At 39.8% G+C, this 23002-nt stretch overlaps 1 protein-coding gene across 3 annotated transcripts in view; it reads left to right on the top strand.

Annotated features, from left to right (window-relative positions):
* The window catches only part of Htr4 (5-hydroxytryptamine receptor 4), a 161584-nt gene that overhangs the window by 113385 nt on the left and 25197 nt on the right, over window positions 1-23002 (top strand). For 2 of the 3 annotated variants that reach the window (XM_057788818.1, XM_057788819.1), the window contains exon 7: window positions 17234-18772. The exons of the other annotated variant lie outside the window; for it this stretch is intronic. In XM_057788818.1, the coding sequence (XP_057644801.1) occupies window positions 17234-17324 (91 nt within the window). In that variant the 3' untranslated portion in view covers window positions 17325-18772. Of the gene's footprint in view, window positions 1-17233; window positions 18773-23002 lie in introns of those variants that run through there. 3 annotated transcript variants of the gene reach the window in all.

Genomic DNA, 23002 nt, shown 5'->3' with positions numbered 1-23002 from the left:
TTATATCCTGCTTACCAAAGACTTAAAAGCTAACATCCACATATAAGAGAATACATGCCATATTTCTCTGTCAGGGTCTGGGTTACCTTACTAGGGTTAATTTTTTTCTAGCTCCATCTATTTACTTATGAAATGCATAATTTCATTTTTAACAGCTGAGTAATATTCCATTATGCAAATGTACCACATTTCCTTTATCCATTCTTCCATTGATGGACATCTAGGCTATTTCTAATTTCTGGCTATTTTGAATAGAGTAGCAATGAACATGGTTGAAAAGGTATCTTTATTGTAGGATGTAAAGTTCTTTGGTTCTTAATTACTTTTATTTATATTTATGTGAACCATATACCCCTCTAAGTCTGGTCCTTTCTATGACAAATTCTATGTGCTTTTCTTTTTATATTACTTTTATTTAATCTTTGAAAATTTTACATATGTATACCACGTCTTAGTCTGTGTTCTATTACTGTGAAGAGACACCATGACCATGGCAACTCTTATGAAAAGAAAACATTTAATTGGGGCTAACTTAAAGTTCAGAGGTTTAGTCCATTATCAGCATGGCAGGAAATATGGTGACATGCAAGCAGACATGGTCCAGGAGAGGTGGCTAAAAGTTCTGTATATGAATTCACAGGCAGCAGGAAGAGAGAAAGCCACTAAGCCTGGCTCAGGTTTCTGAAACTCCAAAGCCCACCTCCAGTGACAGACTTCCTCCACACCTCCTAATCCTTGTCAAGTAGCCCCATTCCCTGATGGCTAAACATTCATTTCTCTCCTGGCAACCTTCTCAGTCCCTTCTATCACTGTTAAAGCTAGCCAGCAGGGACTGTATCCTGGTCAATTCAAGACTGATTTCTCCTTGTCCTGCCATTCAAGTATATGTGTTCTCTTTATTGATGTCTGGGCATTAGTCATGTTTTGGATACTAATCCTTCATTCTATATTTTTCAAATGCAGCTTCCCTTATTCTGCTTGGTTTTTGACCTTAGTTAACAAAATAATAGAAGTCTCAAGTTTTGAAAACAATATTATTACTTGACCTCTTATCATCATTTCAGCTTCCTTTTTCAAATACTTCCCCATTCATTTTCCTAAGCACTCTAATTCCCCAGTTTACTTCCCAATTTGTCATTTGTTTCTCCACGCACTCATCCTTTTCTCCCTGGCCTCACCAGTTCTCAGGAAGTTTTCCTCCATACACATGTGATTGCCCCACCCAAGACTTTTATTGTCAAATAAATGCCACCTACTATATTCTTTTATTTTTAGCCATAGCTCCCTCTGAGATATAGACAAGAAGATAAAGTGTGCTTGCTGGATAACTCCATATAGACATTTTTTCAAAATCTTAAGTTGAAATGAGACAAACAGAATCCTCAGTTCCGTGTTTCCCTGCTTCCAGCCACATCCCTTGGGCCTTCCCTATCTCTACTATGGACTCAGCTTCTCATAACTCAAAGGTGCTTTCTGTGACTCAGGAAGAACTTCTGTATTGGAGATCAGAGTTACATATTTTAAAAAGAAGACCCAATTAAAGTAGGATCATCAGTTCACTTGCATTAGAATCATCTAATTACTTAATAAATCAGATTCTTGGGCCCTACTCAGCAAATCAAAACCAGATCAATAATACGATATTTTTACCAAGACTAATTTTCTGCCTCATGAACTGTAAGATCCACCATTTCTAAGTAATTTGTATTGATTAGGATGCTCAGTGCTTGATGGCATTGCTTGTATTTCAGGGCTTCCAGTTGGGATATACATTTCAGTTCTTGCAATCTGATAAAGTCTGTGTAAGGGTAAATATTAATTGTACTTTAACTAACAAAAATGTACTAGAAAACTATTTTTGAAAATTTGCTTTCGTGTAGTCATGATTCAAGCCAGCACCTCTACTTTTGAGAGACATGATATGACCACATACCTTTGCTTTGTGACTACAATAATTAGGTGACAGGTGGTAGACAAGTCACATTGATTTGATCTGAGTTTCCTCAGCAATTATATTTTGCTAATATAATGCACGTCTACGTGGGATAGACAGAGTTAGACATAATAGCAGAACTATCTACAGTTTAGATTTAGAGATGAGTCACGTGTCCCATCAAGCTTAGATATCTTTCTTGGATTCCAACTTCAGGTACTCAAACCTAGGATACTTACTTAGTTCTCAGTTCCTAGAAAGGTGGGGAATCTTTTCCATAGAATTGCTATCTATCTTGATTCTTTACTTCCTCCATCCTGGCTCCAACACTCCTGATAGACAGGTTTCCATTGTCTAGCTACCTCTAAAATATTGTATTGGTGTAAATATGTGTCACGTGTGACTATTAACATTTTAGTAAACATAAAATGAAAGAAAACAAAAATCTACTTTGCTAGTGATAATGGCTCCAGTTCAGCCACATGAGTAACTTCTGCATTGAACAATGCAAAAATGTATGAGTAGTAAAGCTCTATTAGATAATGTAATTTAACGTATTTTAGAGACAGTCAAATATTTTCTCTTGAAGGAGACACAATATACCTTTCTCTCAGCCTTAACAACTCATGATACCAGCCAGAGCTCAATCTTCAATAAAGCAGTTGTGTATAATGCATACCAATCTTTTATGTTTTTAAGTATGGGGTTTGTAGGGTATCAGAAGAGGAAAACGTGAGGCCAGAAAAAAAGTAAAAATATAGGGGCAAAGAGTATAAGGACTCCATCTTCCCCCTACACAAAGTAGAAAAAAATGATTCCTTAGAGATTTTTGCTTCTTTTTGTTTCCCTTACAACCAATTATCAGAACATGCATTGTGTTTTCTGCTAGTTGATTGTCCTTCCCCCACTAGACTAGTCAATACTGGAGGAAAGATAATTGTCTCTTTAATTTCCTAAGGTTTCCCCAGGATTTAGACATTTCTCTGTATGTTTACTGAATAAATAGATTATTCCATGGTGTAGATGGATTGTGTGTTAGAAAAATTTTTTCACACACACACACACACACACACACATACATACAAGTGACTACTAAAAAATCATTATTTTTTTTCACCATTTATCTACTTACCATCATTTGACTTCAACTCTACAGAATTCCTGGCATTCCTTTTTTTTGAAAAATAAAATTTCACAATGTGAATTAGAAGATTTTACTACTCCACCATATGAGCAAATAATTTAGATTTGGTTTCTTTGGGATCCTGAGAGATTTTTACTAATGTTGGAAGGTTGTTTGACATTTAAATGACATTTTTATGGTCTTACCTTTGGAGGTTAGAACTGAAGTCAACATTTACTCATTGAATTTACCCAAAGCAAATTTGATCTGTGTTAAATTGAGGATGGATGTGGATGCCCTTGCTCATCTCCTTTAATCTTCTTCAGGGTTGGTGTAATTTATAGCTCAATACAAAAGGAATATATTGGGTTACTTGTTCAGAGGGCAGGGAAAAATGCTACTAAAGGTACTGAAACATGGCCTTTTCCTTCCATCTACCTTTGTTATCTGGTAGTTTATTGTTGTTGCTCATTGTGTGCCTTTATATAGAAAAAAATTAATTATTATCATAAAGTTTATATTTTTGAGAATTTCATGTATGAGTACATGAATTTCCAATGGAAATTTCCATAATTTTCTTTCTTTCCTTCCCGCTTTCAAACTCTTCATGTCTCCCTCATAACTCTCTCTCAAATTTGTGACCTCTTCTTTTTAATTATTGTTGTTAAATCACACAAATGCACATGAATACTACCTGCTAGTCTATTTAGTACTGCTTATATGTAGTTTAGGTTTGACCACTTGAGTTGGCTAACCTATCAGGGGTTTGTCTCTGGAGAAGACTGATTTTCCCTCTCTTAGCAGCCACAAATTACCTATAGCTCTTTATTGTGGGGCAGAGTCTTGTGAAATTTCTACCCTATATGTTGAAACATGAACTAGTATTGTCATTACGCACTTCAGATTTCATGGGTACAGCTTCCCTGTCCTATACCCAAGACACAATCTCACAGCGGATATTCTGGTCCCCTGACTCTTACTATCTTTCTGTGCCCCATTCTGTGATATTTTCCAAACCTTTGGAGTAGGAGTTGTAGATGTATCAACTGGAATTGGCCATTCCTCTGCTGCTCGTTTTCATTTTGACCAGTTATGGCTTCCAGTGATGGTCTTCAGCTGCTGCAAAAAGTGGCTTCTTTGAGGAGAAATGGGAGCTACAGTTATCTATGAATATAAAGATGGGCATTTAGAATGCAGTTGGGAATTTTGCTGGTTTCAGAAAATGGCAGCAAATCTTCTCTAGCGTACATGACCACACCAGTCATGAGTGTCGGCTAGGTTTACAGTAGTAGGCATGAATTCCTTTCTGCCTAGCAGGCCATAAGTCCAGCTACATGGCTGTTGTTTAACTTTAAGATATTAAGTGTCAGGATTGTGCCCCTGAGAATATCTTACCATGATAGCTATTGTGGTTCATAGGCTTTACACCTCGGTGAGGCTGCTCATTCCTTTTCTCTCATGGCAGCTTCCATAACACCTTCAGATACTGTGAGAGTAGCTGTCAGGGAGGAGTCTTCTAGATCAGCTCCAGCTGTATGCCTTCACACCCTTTGCCTGAAGTGTGTGGTGTCTTCCTCTACCGTATCTTACCTTCAAGCTCTGGAAGGCAACCAAGAGCAATGGTAATGGCTAGATTTGCAAGTCTTTTTGGACGCTCTTGATCAACAACTTGAGAGGAAATTTTTATATCTGGTGCTGAGGTACTTTGTTAGCTAGTCTATGGCTCTCAGGGGTAGCATTATCACCCCAAGGGACCTAAAATTATGTGTGTATAATATATATGTGTGTGTGTGCATGCACACATGTGTAAATATCTTGAGATATATACTTAAATAAACAGCGATGCATTAATTATTTTTTATTGCTGTAATAAAGCACCATGACCAAGGCAACTTATAAAAGAAAACTATGAATTTAGCTTATGATTTCAGGGGGTAGAATCCATGATTTCATAGTGAAGGCATAGAGAGAACACATTGGGAAAGGGATTTTAAAGTATTCCCTTACAATATCCTGTCAAACCTCAAAATCTTCTGTCCCATCTGGCTTAGATCTCTTAGATCCCCAAGTTCAGATACTCAAATCTAGAACAATTACCCAATTCTCAGTTCCTAAGAAGTTGGAGAAACTGTAAGCAATTTTGAAAGTCTAGTCCAGTGATAAACCTCCTCCAACAAGGCCACACCTCCTAATTCTTCCCAAACAATTCCAGAAATTAAGACCCAAGTATTCAGACACTTAAGCCTTTGGGAGACATTATCATTCAAACCACCAAAATAAAATGTGTCCCTTTGACATTTTCAACCATCTTTGGGATTCTTTATTTCTCCCCCACCTGCGTCCTTTGTATTACTTTTCCTCTTTCCTGCCCTTTCAAGTCTGTCCTGAATTTTCTCATTTCCCCATTTAGAGCTGCTGTGTCCTACTACCCCCTCTCTAAAGATCTCTCTATGCCCCCACCCATGGTCCCTTTCTACTTTCTTTATTTCTTTACTTCTCCAGGCTATATTCTCACATCCAGAGAGAGATTCAGAACAAGGAACCACGAATGATAGAGAATATGTGGTGCTTGTCTTTCTGGATCTAGGTGATCTCACTCAGCATAACATTTTCTAGTCTCTACCATTTACCTGAAAATTGTGTGCTTTCAATTTTTCCAGCTGAGGAATATTCCCATTATGCATACATATCACATTCTAGTTATCCATTCATCAGTTGATTGGTGTGTAGGTTGTTTCTACCCCCTGACTCTTATGAGTAGAGCAAAAATGAACATGGCTTCCAAGTATCTGTAGGGTAGGACGCCCCATCCTTTGTGCGTATGCCAAGGCCTGGTACCGTTACATCATTTGGCCGATCTATTTCTCTGTGTTTGAGATGTCTTCACACTGATTTCTACAGCTTCTGAACCAGCTTGCAAAGCCATCAACTGTGCATGAAGGTTTTTCCTCCTCAACTTTGTCACCAGAATTTGTCCTCCATTGTTTTTTTACCTTAACCATTCTGATTGAAGATAAAAATATCGGAGTGATTTTAATTTGCATTTCCATGATTCCTAAGGATGTTGAAGACTTTTAAGATTATTCTTTTTTTGTTGTTTTTGAAATTATAGTAATTTCCTCATTTTTCCCTTCTAAACATTTTAGCCATTTTTATTTTTTTCTTCGGAAAACTCACAATTCAGCTTCATAGCCATGTTTAGTTGGCAATTTGTGTCTTTGGCTCTTTGTGTTCTTTCCATATTCTAGATACTAATCCTCTATCAGATACAGACAAGCAAATGCGTTATCCTTCCCTGTGGGGTTCTCTTCACATGACTGCTTGCTTCCTTGCTTCCTTTGCTGTCCAGAAGTATTTCATGGGGTCTCACTTGTCAGTTGTTGGCCTTCCTCCCGGAGTAGAGCCCAAGTCAGAAAGTCCCTTCCTGCATCTGCATTGTGCAAGGTGCTGCCTAGGATTTCTCTTAGCGATTTCAGGGTTTCAGGCTCCACCCTGAGGTCTTTGATCCATATGGAGATGACTTACAGGAAAGGCAATAGATGTGGGTCTAATTTTATCCTTCTACATGTGGCCATCCAGTTTTCTTGGCTGTTTGGTGAAAACTCTGTCTTTTCTGCAGTGGATATTTTTGGGTTGTAATTAAGGGCGCTTATATTTGTATTTTCTATTTTGTCCATTGCTCCGTGTCTGTTTCTGTGTAGCACCATGCTGTTTCATTACCTTTGCTCCACAGTATAACCGGAAATCTGGTATGGCCATTCCATCAATATTGCTCTTTTTCCCCACGCTGAACTTTGGTGGTTTATATGAATCTAGAAATTTGCCCTTTTCCTTTAGATTTTTAAAGTAATAGAGCATAATTTTTAAAGTAGTCCCTTACAATATCTTGTAATGTTTTCTTATCATCCTGATCCTATTTATTTGGGTCATCTTTTTCTTTTCCTTAACAGAGCCAAGAGTCTTCCATCTTGTGTTTCTTCTCAAAGTGGCAGCTCCTAGATCCTTTGTATTGTTTTTATTTGTTTCTATTTCATTAATTTTTGTTCTGATTTTTATTCATTTATCCATTGTCAACTTTATATAGAATAATTAATAATTAATATCCTAAAAATGTACCCCATTTGAGACAGAATCTCACATAGCTGTTGTATGACAACTTTTCCTAGAGAAAGACAATATGCACATCTACCCACCCTAGATAGCAAATCCATGGCAACCAAAGAACAGATCCCACCAAAGGTCCACATGGTGAACCAATGAGTTTTACTGGGGTTGCTTGCTTACAGGAACATAAATGACTCAAAAACAACCGCATCACCATGGTACTTGTGTGCAGGGCAAACTCATGGCTATCATCATCTTGGGCATCTTGATGTATCCACGTGAAGTATTCAAGGTCAAAAATGGGCACCGTGTGGTATGGTGCCATGGCTTTGAATTCTGAGTGCATATGAGAGATACCTGGGAACTTTTAAGCACTACCTGAGAATGGGAGCCACATGGGCAAGAAACTAGCCCAACTGACCTGTGGGGGCCAAAAAGCCAAAGAGTTTAAGTGGTCTCACATGCAGTAGGGTGAAAAACCATTTGTGTACTAGAGATGTCAAGAGGCCTTTTTATCCTTTATGGGTCACCCATCAGTTATCCTTACTTCATACCAGTAAAATGAGGAGCTGGAATTAGATGATACCCTAAGATCAGGCCTAGATCCAGTTTTCTAGATACTGAGATAATATGCATTTAAACCTTCACGTCTCGGTGCTATAATTCTACCTACTAGGGGATTGACAATATGTTTGTTGTTAGAGCTGGGGTTGCTACTGACTGTTCATGAGCAGAGGCTAGCAATGATGCTAAACTTCTCACAGTACTCAAGGAAGCCCCCTACAGAAAGAACTGCACGGCCCTAAAAGTGCTACATGTCCTGCAATGGAAAGTTCTTTATTAAACTAGTCATCTGGAATTCACAACAGAGAAACTGCTTGTCCTTGCCAGGAGACAATTGGAGATTTCTTGAATAGTCTCTAGAGGTAACACCTGTATTTATTGACATTTCTCAATGCATGCAGTCTCAAGACAAAGAAAAAGAAGCCCTGCAGAAGGCAGCTGATATTTGTGCTGGGAAGACGCCTAAATTTCCATGGTTAGGTGTTGGCAGCCACCTTGCAGATAAGCTTTCTACCAGGGAGGCTCTATGCACTTGTTCCCTTACAGCATGTACTTGGCACGGACGCAGCCCTCTCGATTTAGTCAGCGCAGCTGTTCAGGAAGGAATTGCCTCCAAAGCACACCATGAAACCCACTGAAAAACTATATTCTTGTGTAAATGGGTGTTTAACCCACAGTAGAATGGTGTAGGTCTCTGGTCCATTGAATCGGTAGAAGCTTCCTCATATGTAGGAAACTGGCAAACTGGGTGTGCTCAAAAGAGGGCAGCTACCATGATTTTTCTTTGTGCATGAAGAACGGTGGGATGAACAGGATGCTGTGTGCAGAGCAAATGATTCAGATCACAAGTTTTTAAAAGTATATTTAAAGGACTGCTCTGGGGAAAGCGAGCAGCTGGTTTGTTCTCTGTGGTTTGGGGTCTTAGGAATATATGTTTCAGCACCGAGTGGGATGGTTGGCCTTGCTTAGAGGGCTCCCACGAAACAGGAGGAGTCAATTGGATCACCACTTAGCAACGTCAGTCGAGGGTTAAGTCATTGGAACGTCACCTGGTCATTGGTCAGAGTTTCGGAGGAAGTATGGGAGATTGCGTGAGAGGGTCTCAGACCCCCCACTTTCTTCCTACGACACAGAACTGCACACAAATTATTCATACTATCATGGGCAGCCCCTGTAGTCAGTCTAGTGTTTCCACAACTTTCCAAAATGCTTGAACTAGCTCGTCACATGTTTAAGTGATTTTAGGATATTTTCCCTTGATAACACAGTAAACCATGTGTTTTCTGTTTCTAGTTTTTCTTTTGGACCACTGTATAATAGCCTGAAAAGAGCTCCGTTTCACATACTATCATCTGTGAGGATGGAATGGTCACTCAGACAAGTGAGATTTAAGCTGCAAATGCCAATTGGATTGGGTTGTGCTAGAATAAGCTTAAACAGTGTAACATGACTGGCAGTGAGCTGATGGTGAAGAGTATATCCACCTGGACCTGACCCAGTCTCGTTTTCTTGCTCATTTCCCCCTCTGCAGTCATGTTCTTCATGTGGTGATGGTCAAGATGGATGGGCTTTCTCTAGATAAGCAATGAATGTTCCTGCCACTGGACCCCTCGGGTTACCTTGAATGTTGTCTCAATTTCTTCCCTGGCATAACATTCATCTCTCCTCTAGGGACCGTTCCAATATTAGCTGGTGTGGGAGGACCTTTTGTCTATGTGTTGCTTTTATTGGTTAATGAATAAAGAAAACTATTTTGGGACTGAGCATCTGGGAACCAACAAGCGCCCCTTTATACTACAGTTAGCTCTCTATACTTCCCTGATCCCAGTCCCTGATCTCTGAGCAATAATCAATTGCTTTTTCCTGTGGTCTCTCTTCCCTATTCTTCTCTTTTCTCATGGAAGCTCAGCTTATCCCAGGATCCTAAGTGTTCTTTGTGCTCCTTTTACATCTTCACCCACCTGTATTGCTTCTCATGAACACTGTATAGGGGTTTAGGGAGTCCCTTGGTTGACAGAAAACACTTCGAGATGCTGGCTTGATGAGGCTCTCCAGTTCTATCTGGGCCTAGTTAGTAGGCCACATTCCTTTGCCAAAAAAAAAAAAAAGAAAGAAGAAGAAGGTCAGTGTGATATAGCTCCTTGATGATTCTGTGAGGCATCCACAATTTATCTAATACAATAATAAAGACAGCAAATAAGGGATCTTTTTACTACAAATCTCTTTAAAGGGTATGCTCTTCTTGATACATTTAGATTTTCTATTTGAAATGGTTCAGCAAAACAAAACAAAACCAACACGAACAGGCATATCTGACCTGCCCAAAGACTCAGATTTCTAATTCCTTTGCTATCTATAAATCTTGGTGGACAATGGAAAAAAAAAATCTTGCGAGACAACTGGATTTTCTTCAGCTACCTTTTCACATTGAGAAGGGAAAGACATAGACTGAAGTCAAAACCAACCATGCTTGACATGGTCTCATGCTTGTCATGTCAGAGCTCTGATATAGGTCTATGCTTGGTGGAGTACTACAGAGCCCCTTGGAATATATTTTGTTCAGAGACCACAGGGGTAGGTATTCAGAGCCATACAAACAGATCTCTAGAGTCCTTTCTAAAAGCAACCCAAAATCTACTGTAGCTGCAGTAGAGAGAGCTCTGGTCTAAGATTGGAAGGCATCTGCCCTGCAGGTGTATCGCTCTGTCCCAACCAGACACCATGTTCCCATGCCTGGCACTAGGCATGTTTTTGTGAGATGGTGTGTGACTCTTGAGAGGAGCATTATCATCCCATTCACTCAAGCAAACACACACGTGTGCATGCACACACATGTGCACACACACACATACTATATATGTAAGTTTATAAAAGAATGTTTCTCTATACTTTTTTCAAAAATATTTAATGCTATTTATTTCTGCTTCTTCCCACTCTCCTAATACTTTGCTTACCCCAAACTCTCCAGCTGAAGTTCCCCATTGTTCCTATTACCCCTTTAGTAAGACCAAACTTTTTAAAACATCAATTTACAACAAATGCTGATGAGCCTACAGAGAAAGGAGAGAGCCCTTGTTTACTGCTTTGTGGGTTCACACACTGGCACAGCCACTATGGAAATCATTATGGAGAATTCTCAAAAAGCTTCTTGTGGATCTCCCGTATCACCTGGAAATACCACTCCTTGCTGTACGCCCAAAGGAACCAATGTCATCCTGTAGATACTTGCTGCGCCATGTCCATTGGCTCTCTATTCGCAATAGATAGGAAATGGAAACAACCTAAATGTGGCACAATATGCACAATGAAATTCTGTTCAGCTGTAAAGAGAAATGAAATGACGAAATTTGAATGTAAATGGATGAAACTGGGTTACCGAGTGAGGTAACCCAGACCCTGAAATTCAGGTGCTCCATGTTCTTTCTTATTTGTAAATCCAAGCTCCGAATTTTTAGATTTGATCATATAGCTGGCATATACAAAGAAGCCAGGAAAATAGAAAGGGACCCTTTGTGGGGGAGGGTCACATAGAGGGAGACAATGGGAAATTAGGTGGGTTTTCATTATTATTGCTTTTGTACATTTCCTTACAATGTTTTGCTTTCCCCTTTGCATGATTTGGTCACCAAACCTTTCCGTCATTCTTGTCAAGGAATGATGAAATGCCCTCTTTCATCTTGTTCTAGAGGGATATGTTGTATCTCACGTCATTGCTCCCATTCTGCTCAGCTTGACAGCACTGCTGGTCACCTCATACCTTCAGCTCAGTCACTGTGACACTCTTGTGTTTCCTCTCGGGTATTAATGGAAAAGGTTGGTACTCACTTGTCCAAAGACCCTCATACTCCTGTGTGCATAGACATCAGCTGCAAAGAATTTTTTTAAGTGCAGAGTTCTTCTCTTCTCACCTAAACCCTGCCCTCTACTAAGGGAGGACTTGTGTGAAAGCTTGGACTCTCTTTATGGCAGGTACATGATGTACAATCATCATACAGATAGTCTGGAGGCCTCTGGGAAAGATTGCTAAACTGGCGTTGCGTTTCTCCTTTACTCTCCTTCTTCTCCTCTTTTACAAGGCATGCATACTATAAGTCTGTTGATTAACTGTTGATTTCAAACTTCACTGCAAAACTGTTTCCTCCCCAAAATGACCCCGTGTTTCCCAATAGAGAGAACTCTATCTTGGGGAGGAGCTTGAGAGGCAGAACTGGGAAGAAGTCTCAATTTATGGCATGGGAGCCACTGTTAACGACCGCTTTAGTTAATTTTATGTTCATGTAAAGAAACACCATGACCAAGACAAGCTATAAAAGGAAGGGTTTCTGGATCCAGGAAGAGACAGAAAGATTCCTTCACCATCATGGCAGGAAGCAGGCAGCAGGCAAGCAGGCATGGTGCTGGAACAACAGCTGAAAGAAAGTTCACTTCTTCATCCAAAAGCAGCTGAAAGAGCTAATTAAGAACCGTGTCTTTTCCAGCCTGATTTACAGAGTGAGTTCCAGGACAGCCAGGACTACACAGGCAAAAACACTGTCTCAAAAACTCAAAAAGAAAAAAGAAAAACCCATTAGGACACAGAACTGCAGCAGCCTGGTTGGTCTGGAACCCTCTAGACCATTTAAGGACTCACTAATTAGCTGTCCCTTATTTATATATCTAGCTTTAGCTTGTGTTGTGTCTATTTGGTGGGGAGGGGGGGTCATCTCACGTTGCCCAAGCAGGTGCCTGTGGGCTCCATTGCTTCTGATTTCTGAGGTGGCAGATGTGCACAGTCCTTAGCCTTCCACCAGCTCTCTTCTGCGCCCTCCCCAGATCTTCCTGTCTGATCCCTAAATGTAGGTCTAAAAAAAACCGGTGTCTTTTGTAACTTCAAAGTCCACCCCCAGTGGCAAACTTCTCCATCAAGAACACACCTTCTAATCCTCTCTGAACAGCCACCAACTGGAAAACTGTTATTCAAACATATTAGTTTGTTGGAACCATTTTATTCAAACCGTCCTCTACTGGGATAAGGCTCCCTCACCACCAAGGCAGGGAACATGGTAACAGGAGGCAGGCCTGGCACTGGAGCAGCGGCTGACAGCTCACATCCTGATCCACAGAGGGGAAGTATAGAGAGGTAACTTGACATGGCGTTGAGTCTTTTGAAATCTCAAAGCTATGTCCAGTGATGTACTTCCTCAACATCTGTGCACCTCATCATCCTCCACAAACAGCCACCAGCTGGAGAGCAAGCATTCAAACACGTGAGCCTTTAGGGAATGTCTCATCCAACCGCCACACCATCAATCAATCAATAATCAATCCGTATCTACATTACATTTCCCTCTTCCTATCAAAGAGAATGGTATTCTCTTCATTCCGTCCTCATAGATTTGTGCTGGAGATTGAATGAGGAGAAATGTGCCATCAATTTAAAAGTATTTCACAAAAGTTATAAAGCAAAACCTTGCATTTTTAAACATGCCTGCTAGATTGTTGGAGAAAATGTCATTTTTAATGATGTTTTGTGTCAAGGATTTTGCATAGCTCGGTCAGTATTTTTTCCAGTCAAATCTGTGGTCGAAGAGAGTCATTTATGGTCTCACTACATTTTGAACCCTGCCCCACACTGTTCTACTTAACAGCTTTAGAGTGTTATTTCACAGCTCAGAAACAGGGCTTTTCCATTCTTTGACACAAATGCAGAAATTGCCCTCTCTGTGTTCCCAGCAAAACCTCTTCTTTCTACGTGGAATATAAAGTCTCAGATACTAACAATAGGATATTAAAAGCCAAATTTGAAGCAATTACCCACAGCTTTGCAGAACAGTCCCACACACAACTGCCACCCAATCAAAAGGCCTGTGTCTGTCACCCACCATCCCTGCTACTCACGGAATCAGAATGTCAGAACGACAAAGGATCTTATGGATTATTCTCCTCCCACTCACTTAACAAATGGGGGGAGGGGATGAGGTGCAGGAATAGAACTGTGCAGTTGGGTACACACTCCTGTAGACTAACACCATGCTAGAACTCCCTGTCTTCTGTTTATTGTTCTTCTTATTGCACTCTCCTGCTGCGCCTGCTGGGGTAGAACAGTGAGCTGGCAGGGGCTCCTGGGATGGTAAAGCCATGCACATTCAATGTTGCCTTTTTCACCGAAGGTCGGTCTCTTCTAGTGTAGTAGAATCTCTCATAAACTTTTATCTTGAATCAAAACTTTCAGGCCAATCACACTAAAGTATTAACTGTTAATTGTACTGATATAATAATATATGCTGAGGCTATTCCAGGCCAATGACGTCACCACATCACCCTTTTATTCTAAAGTCCTGAACTGCCTTTACTGAGGGGGGACTGTCACATCTTCCATGGAGTTAGAGGCTTGGCCATTATGAAGACTTAAGCAATGGCATATTAGCAGTCCTTCCTTCTTTCTCTTCTCCGTTCTATTCAAACCTTTCTCTAACTCTTCATAGCTACTTCAACATATGAGATAAATGAAGATATCTGATAGTGTGATGATGTGAGGGTACATGTTGAGTTATCTAGAGAATTAATGGCATTTGAAAATTTTAGAAGAAAGAACATAAAACCAAGAACAAATCTGAATCCAAAGTATGTTCAGAGAAAGTGGAAATCCCAGAAACACTTTTATCTCGCTATTTAGGGAAGAAATATTGCATATTCTGCTACAATAAGAGTAAACTCTCACGGAAAAGAAGCAAACATTTTGGGACAAGTTGCTGTCTGGAGTTACTGAAAAGCCTGAACTGTCTCTGAGCAAAGTATACAAACTCTCATCGACCGAAGGCTAGCTCCAAATGGCTCTTCTGCAGCCCAGGTGAAATAGGGAAGCTTAGACAGTACCCCAGTTCTTCAAGAAAAACTAAAGCCAAACCCTAGAAATTGCAAAGTTGCGCCTTAAAAATAGGCTTTACTGAAATTTTATCAACTTCATTATACAAATGACTAAAAGTAACTCATGAAAGATGAGATCATCTTCTCATGGGACAGAAGAGTTGCTTCATCAGGCAAAGCCATATAGGATGAGCCCATGCTTAAGCACGTTGAGCCTTATGTGTTTGTAGCATGGTGAGCTAGTATATTTCGTTCTGCCCTGCTGCGTGTTTTTCCCTTGACTGAAAACCAAAAAGGCAGAACTGAAATATCTAGGTAGTGACCACTACAGGTCATCTATGCTCTTAGAAAACATCTGAAACATGGCTTAGTAGGTAGATATCCAAAATCGTTTGAAACACTAAAATTTGTATAGCATGCACTCAAGTGGCAAAATGGTTAATAAGCCCATAATATGAAGTTTGACTGAGACAAATTTTCTGTTTTGCCTCAAATTCACAATAATGTATTACAATCTAATAATACAAAATTAATCAGAAGAGACAAACTATATAAACCAAGAAGACATTAAAATATTACACATATATACAGCAAACTCTGACACACTCAATTTCATAAAAAGCATTCTACTGTCAAGGCAAAAATTAACCACAACACAGTAATGATGAGTTATTTCTATAAGCCATTTTTTCTAGAGGAAATGGACAAAAATTAACAGAGAAAAGTACAAATTAATTGAAACACAAAACAAATCTCAACAAATATAGAAAAATTGAAGTAACACTATGTAACCTATATGACCACAATGCAATAAAGCTAAAATTCAAAGAAAAAAATCTCTAGAAATTGCATAAACTTGTGGAGATTAAATAACATACCACTGAATGATGAAGGGGACAAAGAAAAAAATGAGATGGAAATTTAAAAATTCTTGGGAACAAATAAAAGTGAAATCAAAGTACAACAAAACACATGAGACACATGAAAAGCAGCCCTAAAAGGGCCATACAAGCTCCGAATGCCCTCATTATAAAGGCAGAAAGAGAACTAATGCAATGCAAAAATCTGGAAAAATAAGAATAGACCAAACCCAAATACCCTAAATGGGAAGAAAAATTAAAAACAGGACAGAAATTAATATAATAGAAGCAAACAGACCAATATGAGGAACTAACAAATCTAAGACCTGGTTCTCTGAAAAGATAAGCCAAATTGACAATTAACCAAAAGAAAGAAGAGATGACATGACCCAAATTAGCAGGAATAGAGATAGACATTACAGTAGATGCCAAAGAAATTTAGGACATTATAAGGTAATATTTTGGAAGCTTGCATTCCATTAAGTTAGAAATCATAAAAGAAATGGATAAATGTCTATATTTACCCACTACAGAAGTTAAATCAAGAAATCCGCAACAATTTAAACAGTATCATAACAAATAAGGAGATTAACAATCAGTAATGTAAACTTTCACCTTAAAAAGAGCGGATCCTGACATATTCAAGGCAGAATTCTGCCAGACTTTCAGTAAAGAACTACAACTAATAGCTCTCAAATTAAAAGTAAAATAGAAACAAAGAAAATATTTCCAAATGTTTTCAGTTACTGCTATAATTTCAAAATATATAAACCAATATTCCTGATAAACATGGATGCAAAAACTCTCAATAAAAATATTTGCAAACCAAATGCTGGCATATATCAAAAAGATTTTCACCATAATCAAGGTGGATTCATCCTAAAGATGCAGCTATGATTCACTATACATAAATTAAATAAATGCAATCCTATACATGGACTTAAAGACAAAAATCACTCAATCATCTCCTTAGACACAGAAAAGAACTTTGACAAAAATCTAACATGTCTCCATGATAAAAGTCCTAGAGAGTGTTAGACTGGAGAAAATATACCTCAACATAATAAAATATGTATATGACAAACACATAGCCAATGTGAGCCTAATGGGCAAAAAACTCATTGAAGACAGGAACAAGAGAGGGCTTTTGCTGTCCCCACCTCTTTTCAACACAGCACTTGAAGCCCTAGCTAGAGCAATAAGGGAAGAGAAAGAAATTAAAGGGATAAGAACAGGAAACATATGAGTTTTTATGTTGATAACAAATTCATTATCAATCAACAACACGTTAGCATTGCCAGGAAAGAGACTGATTGAATGTCTCCACTTAAGTAAAGGGCACAGCCTATGTCACGTTTGCTGTGTATGAAGAGCTGGGCTCTTTTCAAGTACCTTACTTTGAGAGAGATCATCACAATATTTATTTTTCATAGGACAGTGCTCATTACGTGGTATGATATGGAAGATGTAACATACAATAATCTATTGGCTTGGGGAAGAAAAAACTTGAGATATCCCATCAGGGGAGATTAGGGAGTTTGGGTGGGCCTGGAATGTAGAATAATCCCTCTGGGAAGAAATTTGGGGAGGGTAAAATTTGGGTCAAACATTAATGAACTCCTTCTAAACAGGCAAAGCTGTTCAGAAATAATTATGGGCTGTTTTGCTACTGGGGATTCTCAGCTTAGAGGCTAAGTTAGAAGCCATGTGCATGGCCCGTGAAGGGCACCTGCTTGGTGAGTTTATTCACAGTCCCTTGACACATTCCAGTGCTTGAGCCTTTGTAATCTTCTCCCCCTCCAGGGATGCAGTGGAAGGTGGTGGCCAGTGGGAGAGTCGGTGCCACCTGACAGCAACTTCTCCTTTGGTGGCTGCTCAGTCCAGTGATACTTAGGCCCCTGGGACAGTGACCTAGAAGACAGCTGTGGCTCGAAAAGAGGCCAGTCCTAAGCTGCTACCCATGTGTATGTGGCTGTTCCTGGCACTCTGTTCTCCAAGCCTTTCCATCAGCATGCAGCAACGCGCCCTGGACTTTTCCGCCAGGATTGCAGCAGGTGGTGTGTGAGGGAGTCAGGGGAGAGAAGGGCTTCCTTGTTCGTTTTTCACTTCTCAACGTGTTCTCTTCCTGGAATCTGCCCTCTTGTTTGATGGTCGCTGAAGTCCATGGCCTAGTCCCCTTGCTGTTTCCAGTCTGTCTCATAAGCATTCACTGTGTTTGCTTTTCAGTTTCTAAATAAACCTTCTTTGAGGTGTCTTCTCACAGATACTGTCAAAATATGTACCTGTCTAGGCCACATCTCTTGCCTGGTCACATCTATCATAGCTGTGTTCAAACTCTCCACTGTCCTTTCTTTGCCTTCCTTTGTGCTGGGCACTTGTACACTTTCTTCCTCGTATTTAGGTGTAGGCACACTGAGCTCTGTTTTCTTTTTTTCTGTGTTCAGTGTCAATGTTCCGTTTAGGACAGTCTTCATTCATTTGCCACTGGAGACACAGAATCGAGATCTGTCAGTGGACAATGGTCTCTGAATGAACCCTGGAGGGAAGTCAAAGATGATTTTCCCCAGTACCAGGACCAGATCTAACCCATCTGAGAAATTCCCTTTCATGTCAGCTAGAATAGAACACGTAAAGAGTCTTAGGTAGGGCTGGTGGCATTATGGGTGTCTATTAAGAGATGCTGGCATCTTTTCTATGAGTTTGTGGCAAAGCCCACAGCAACAACTTGGAACTTCTGAGTATGGCTTCATTGTTTACAGTGGACAGAACTGATGGAAGTTCACACTGTGGGACCTTGTTACCCTTGCTATCTGTTAGACAGAGAAGTTCAGAGTCCAGAAGTGTTAGGAATGAGAAAACGATACCTGACTCCAAGTCACAGAACCCAGATGCCAGCCTCGGCTCTGCTTCTAAAATTCTGAGAGACCATGAACTATCGTCTTTTCCTCTATAACACTAACTTTCTACATTGCCAAATGAAGCTTGGAGTAGAGGCATCCTGAAGATTTCTTTCAATTTCTAGGACAACAGGATGCTGCTATAGCCAGTCATCTACTACCTCAAATGGCCTGCCTACCTTTTGACTTTGTTTCAACCGCCCTCCTGATTTGGCTCTTTTAGACTTCTGACTTGGTCAACCATACACTTACAGTTAACCCAGTGTCTTTTACTCACAACAGAGTCCACAGTTTGTCCCAACTACCCCAGAGCAAAGGTCTCAGTGAGGAAAGTGCCCCTTCCCAGAGCCAAGTGATGCTTTCTTTAGCTTTCGCCTTGGCTGTGGTTTGATTCCATCTCAGGACTGTTTGCTGAACTCTTCTTCGGAGCTGCTCATGAAGGATCATTTACTATTCCTGTCAGTGATTACTTTAGTTCTGGAACTGAATTTGGCAGGAATGAGACTTTGGAATGAGGAAGAGAAGATTGCCAAAAAAAAAAAAAAAAAAAAAAAAACAAAAAACATTCAAATGCCAAAAAGATTCTCTGTTACGTGAAGACTTAGTTTTCTTGAGCACAAACCATGCCTTATTAAAGGAGGTAGACCCTGAGAGAGAACTCCTAAATGCTGCTGAGAAAAAAAAAATGTTCTGTGGTAAGAAATATTGCATGCTGAGATGGTTCATGTCAAGATTGATCCAATGGAGCAGTTCTGACTGGAGGCCCCTTCTTGTCAATCATAAAGAGAGTTGACGCTTTAATTCACACGTTGACTTTGTAACTGGACCAGTCTGCTTTGTATTTGTGGGTCCTTGCTTCCCTGCCATCACTAGGCTCAACATTCATTTGGAGGCAAGCATCATTTTGAGGTTTATTTGTTTCTAATACCATGTATGAGATGCAAACAACTTATTTTGGCTGGCTGTATACCCACCCCTTCCCTGACCATAGAGGTGAGAAAGTGGCACACAGTTAATGACTGACATTCTGAGTATATGGGACTGGAAGGTGGATGATTTGGACCTCAGAGTATCTTTTGTTTACTTCATAACAGTTGATTTGGAGATAAATGATATGTATGGAAACATTCTGTAAAAACCATGAAACAATAACCTGTATGCTTGTTATTATTATGGGTAATTTGAATTATTATAGATGTTCTTGAGGTCTCATGAGCTAAGCATGTTTTTTCACTAAGAAATGAGATCAGTTTAGAATGAACTGTGTTGGAAACAAAACCCAAGAACAACCTTTGGCTACCAACATGCCCCAATCTACCCCTCCTCATTCAGTCACTGCACGCTGCCCAGCACACACATTTATATAACACACTCCATTTAAAGGGACTTCCTTATTCTCAAAGAGGTGAATAGAGAGGAAGACTATGGGAAAATTTTGGTAAGAATGACTCCAATTTTATATGTAACTTCATAGTCTCATGAGCTAAGTTCATATATCTGTTTTTCATATAAAAATCTCTGAAGAAAAAAATTCCCCATTCATAAAATTAATTCCCACTTTATAAATTATATAATACATATAAATTATATATATACATATGAAAGATTAAACGTAATCCAATCTATGAATGACCAGCTGACAAGAATGTTACAAAAAGGATCACTAAGTTACTGAACCAGGATAAACTTTTCCATTTCCTGACATGCTAGTCTGTGTAAGCAGCTGTTGATTACAGCATAATTCCATTTTTAATCTGATTATTTTAATTTTGTTTACATTTTTCCAAGTGTAGTTATGAATGGGGCTACTTTTACAGTTTATAGTTGCACTGAGGCCCTTCATGTACCAAGTCCAGCAAGTACTGTAGTAGAGAATCCGAAGCTCAGCTCTTACAGTGTTAGAGGGGGCAAGTTCCAATGACGGTGTTACCTTTGGTTTCATGAGCTTGCTGGTTATACCTGTGATTTATTTGAAGCTACTGTTTTTAAGATATCAAGAGCCCTGACTATAACCTTGTTTCCATGGGAAGCATCCTTGGTTTTATGTTAGATTCTTTTTGATGCAGTTTCCGAGAATATGCTCTTGGAAAACACAGGGATTTGCCCAGGTTTTTTTTTTAACTGATTAATTATATTTATTGATAAGATCCTGACACGTTACACATGTTTATATGACTTCATCTGTACATGTTTAAATAAAGTATGCATTAAAGCAAATTGTAAGTCCTGAAAGAAATAACTGAGTTTTGATTATGCAATAAAATGCCAGTCAACCCGTGTCTGCCAGTGCTGTGGGGCTTCTGTTTATCCCTCAGAGACAGGCCATTCCCTAAGAGCTCCTGTCAACTGGATCTGGAAATGTTCTCTCTTCAATATCAGTTCTCTTTAAAATAAATCCCAAAGTCCAGGGCTCCTAAGTAGTTTGACTCTACCTGCCCTCCTGCCTGTCATCTTTCTTAAGGCCTCAAGCATGGGGACAGATCTCTCTGACATGGTCAACCCGTGGCCATAGTGTGAGAATACAGTTCAGAGACACTAAAGATATGAACCACAGGGAGCCTTTCACAGCAGTACGAGCGTGACATATGCTCATGTCCTGGGTTGAAATTATTAAGCACGTACCTCCTTTCTTATATAATAATATAAATTTTTGATGTAATAAACTACCTTGGAGCCTGTCCACCTCCCTTCAGGACAGATTATGTCTTAAAAAAAAAATCTCAGTCCCATCTTTTCTGAGTACATGGCAGCAGAAAGACTCCCATAAACTGGGGCAGAGTGAGAGGTGACTAGTTCCAACTCCTCAACTCTCAGGACCTTCTGACATAGAATGTAGAGAATGGGACAATAATCAGGTTTTCAGGTCAGAATCCTTTCATACGGAAGTTTTCAGAGTCCCATTGCATAAAGGATTCAAGGAGTTTGGTAATTCTGAATTTCCCATATCTGTTCATTTCAACCCACATACTAGAAGGGCCCTGCTTGGGAGCTAAAGCCTAAACAACTGGGTTTGTGGGTCTGGGAGTGGTATCCATTTTCCCATCATTCTTAGTTTTTCTAAAACAGTGCCCATAGAACCCAGGAAAACTATTTTTTCCAGTTGCCAGTCCTAGACATTGATGAACACAAGACTTTACAAGACCTCTCCCTGCATATTCTACCACCTACAACTTCCTGGGATAAAAATTTAAGCCAGTACCAAATATGGAGTCTATGCTACATTCGGATGAAGTTCTAGGCCCTAGAAATATCCTGCAGGAGGAACTGACCCGGTTGTTCCTGTCCATTTTGTAATTTAATCCTCCCAACGGCACTACAGAGTTCAAAGAAACATTTTTTGAGCACACTGTGTTCTCCAGAGTTCTGCCAATGAGTGTTGAGAAGCTCTCTGTTCTGTCAAATAGAAAATAAGCAGGAAGAACATATATATGTGAATTAGACATGTTTAGATATCGGTGTGTGCTGGAGAGAACATAGATAAAAAGCGTAGTCCACATGGGATGGTGTACCACTACTACCTGGCTTGTTTGGAGAAGGTTTAGAGGAGAAGAGAGTTCTCTGATCAGAGACCCTGGGTGGGTGGACACATTGCGTGGGACAAAGGGAACAGCAGATACCAATTCCCTGGGGTTGGAGTGAGCATGACATGGGCCACTGGAGTTCGAGGAGTGTGGGATGTTGCAGAAGGTGCACTCAGAGAGCTATGTAAATATTATATGTAAACATTATATGCTAATTCAGACACTTACTGTGGCTCTTCCATGACTTTAAGTTGCCTGCTTCCAAATAGGAGCCTTCTTAAGAAAAAAAAATTCATAACCAACCAGAAAGAGGTTTCCAATGAAAACAATTCCTGTCTTCAGAAATAAGTGAACTCCATCCCGTGTGTAATCAATAGATATTTTTCATAGCGCTTCCTTGCCTACATCCTGACTGACACTGTCCTTCCACAACTTGGCATCACCTTTATCCAGACTGGGACATTAGACCCTGACATCCACTGCTGTGCTGCCATCACCTCACCTGAACCCTTAGAGCATTCCTGATTGCATATAAGCCGAGGTCTCCTACTGCTTTCCTGACACTAACATGTATGATTTCACTTACAGTTATTCCTCTTTATCCTGCCAAAGCCAACAAGATGCTCTGGGCTATGTACTCTCTCCTTCAAGTTCTGCAGCCAGGCCACTGTTATAGCTGCACCTTCCCTTAGGCATGTTTTCCTAGCCATATTTTCCAACACTCATGTCAGATTTTTTTTTTAACCTTTTCTACCCAATATCTAACTTTTTTTTATTCTTCTCCTGTGACACTTTAAATGCTTTCCTGTGTGGTAATTATTGACTCCATTTCTGGGATCCCCTAATTAGATGTGTTTCTAGTGCCCAGAGAAGGTTCTTGTGCCCTGAGGTTACTCAGCAACTGAACTAAATTTGCTGGCTAAAATAATTCAGGACCATTCAGTGTGGTATTCGCATAACGACATCCATCTCTATTCCTTTGCCCTAACCTTCAGTGTGGCTCTCATGGTTAATCCACCACCCACTGCAAAAGCTACAGCCTCCCGATAAAAGGAGTTTTACCTTCTGTGACAGTATAATCAAGATGCTTATCATATTTTTGTAAGTAGCTAAAAGATTAACGTTTAAAATACCATTGCTTCTCTGGTCTGCTA

This window comes from Chionomys nivalis, chromosome 14 (assembly GCF_950005125.1).
Source record: "Chionomys nivalis chromosome 14, mChiNiv1.1, whole genome shotgun sequence".
In the NCBI taxonomy this organism is placed as follows: domain Eukaryota; kingdom Metazoa; phylum Chordata; class Mammalia; order Rodentia; family Cricetidae; genus Chionomys; species Chionomys nivalis.
Note: the sequence above shows the minus strand (reverse complement) of the source record. Positions and strands in the feature narration are given on the sequence as shown.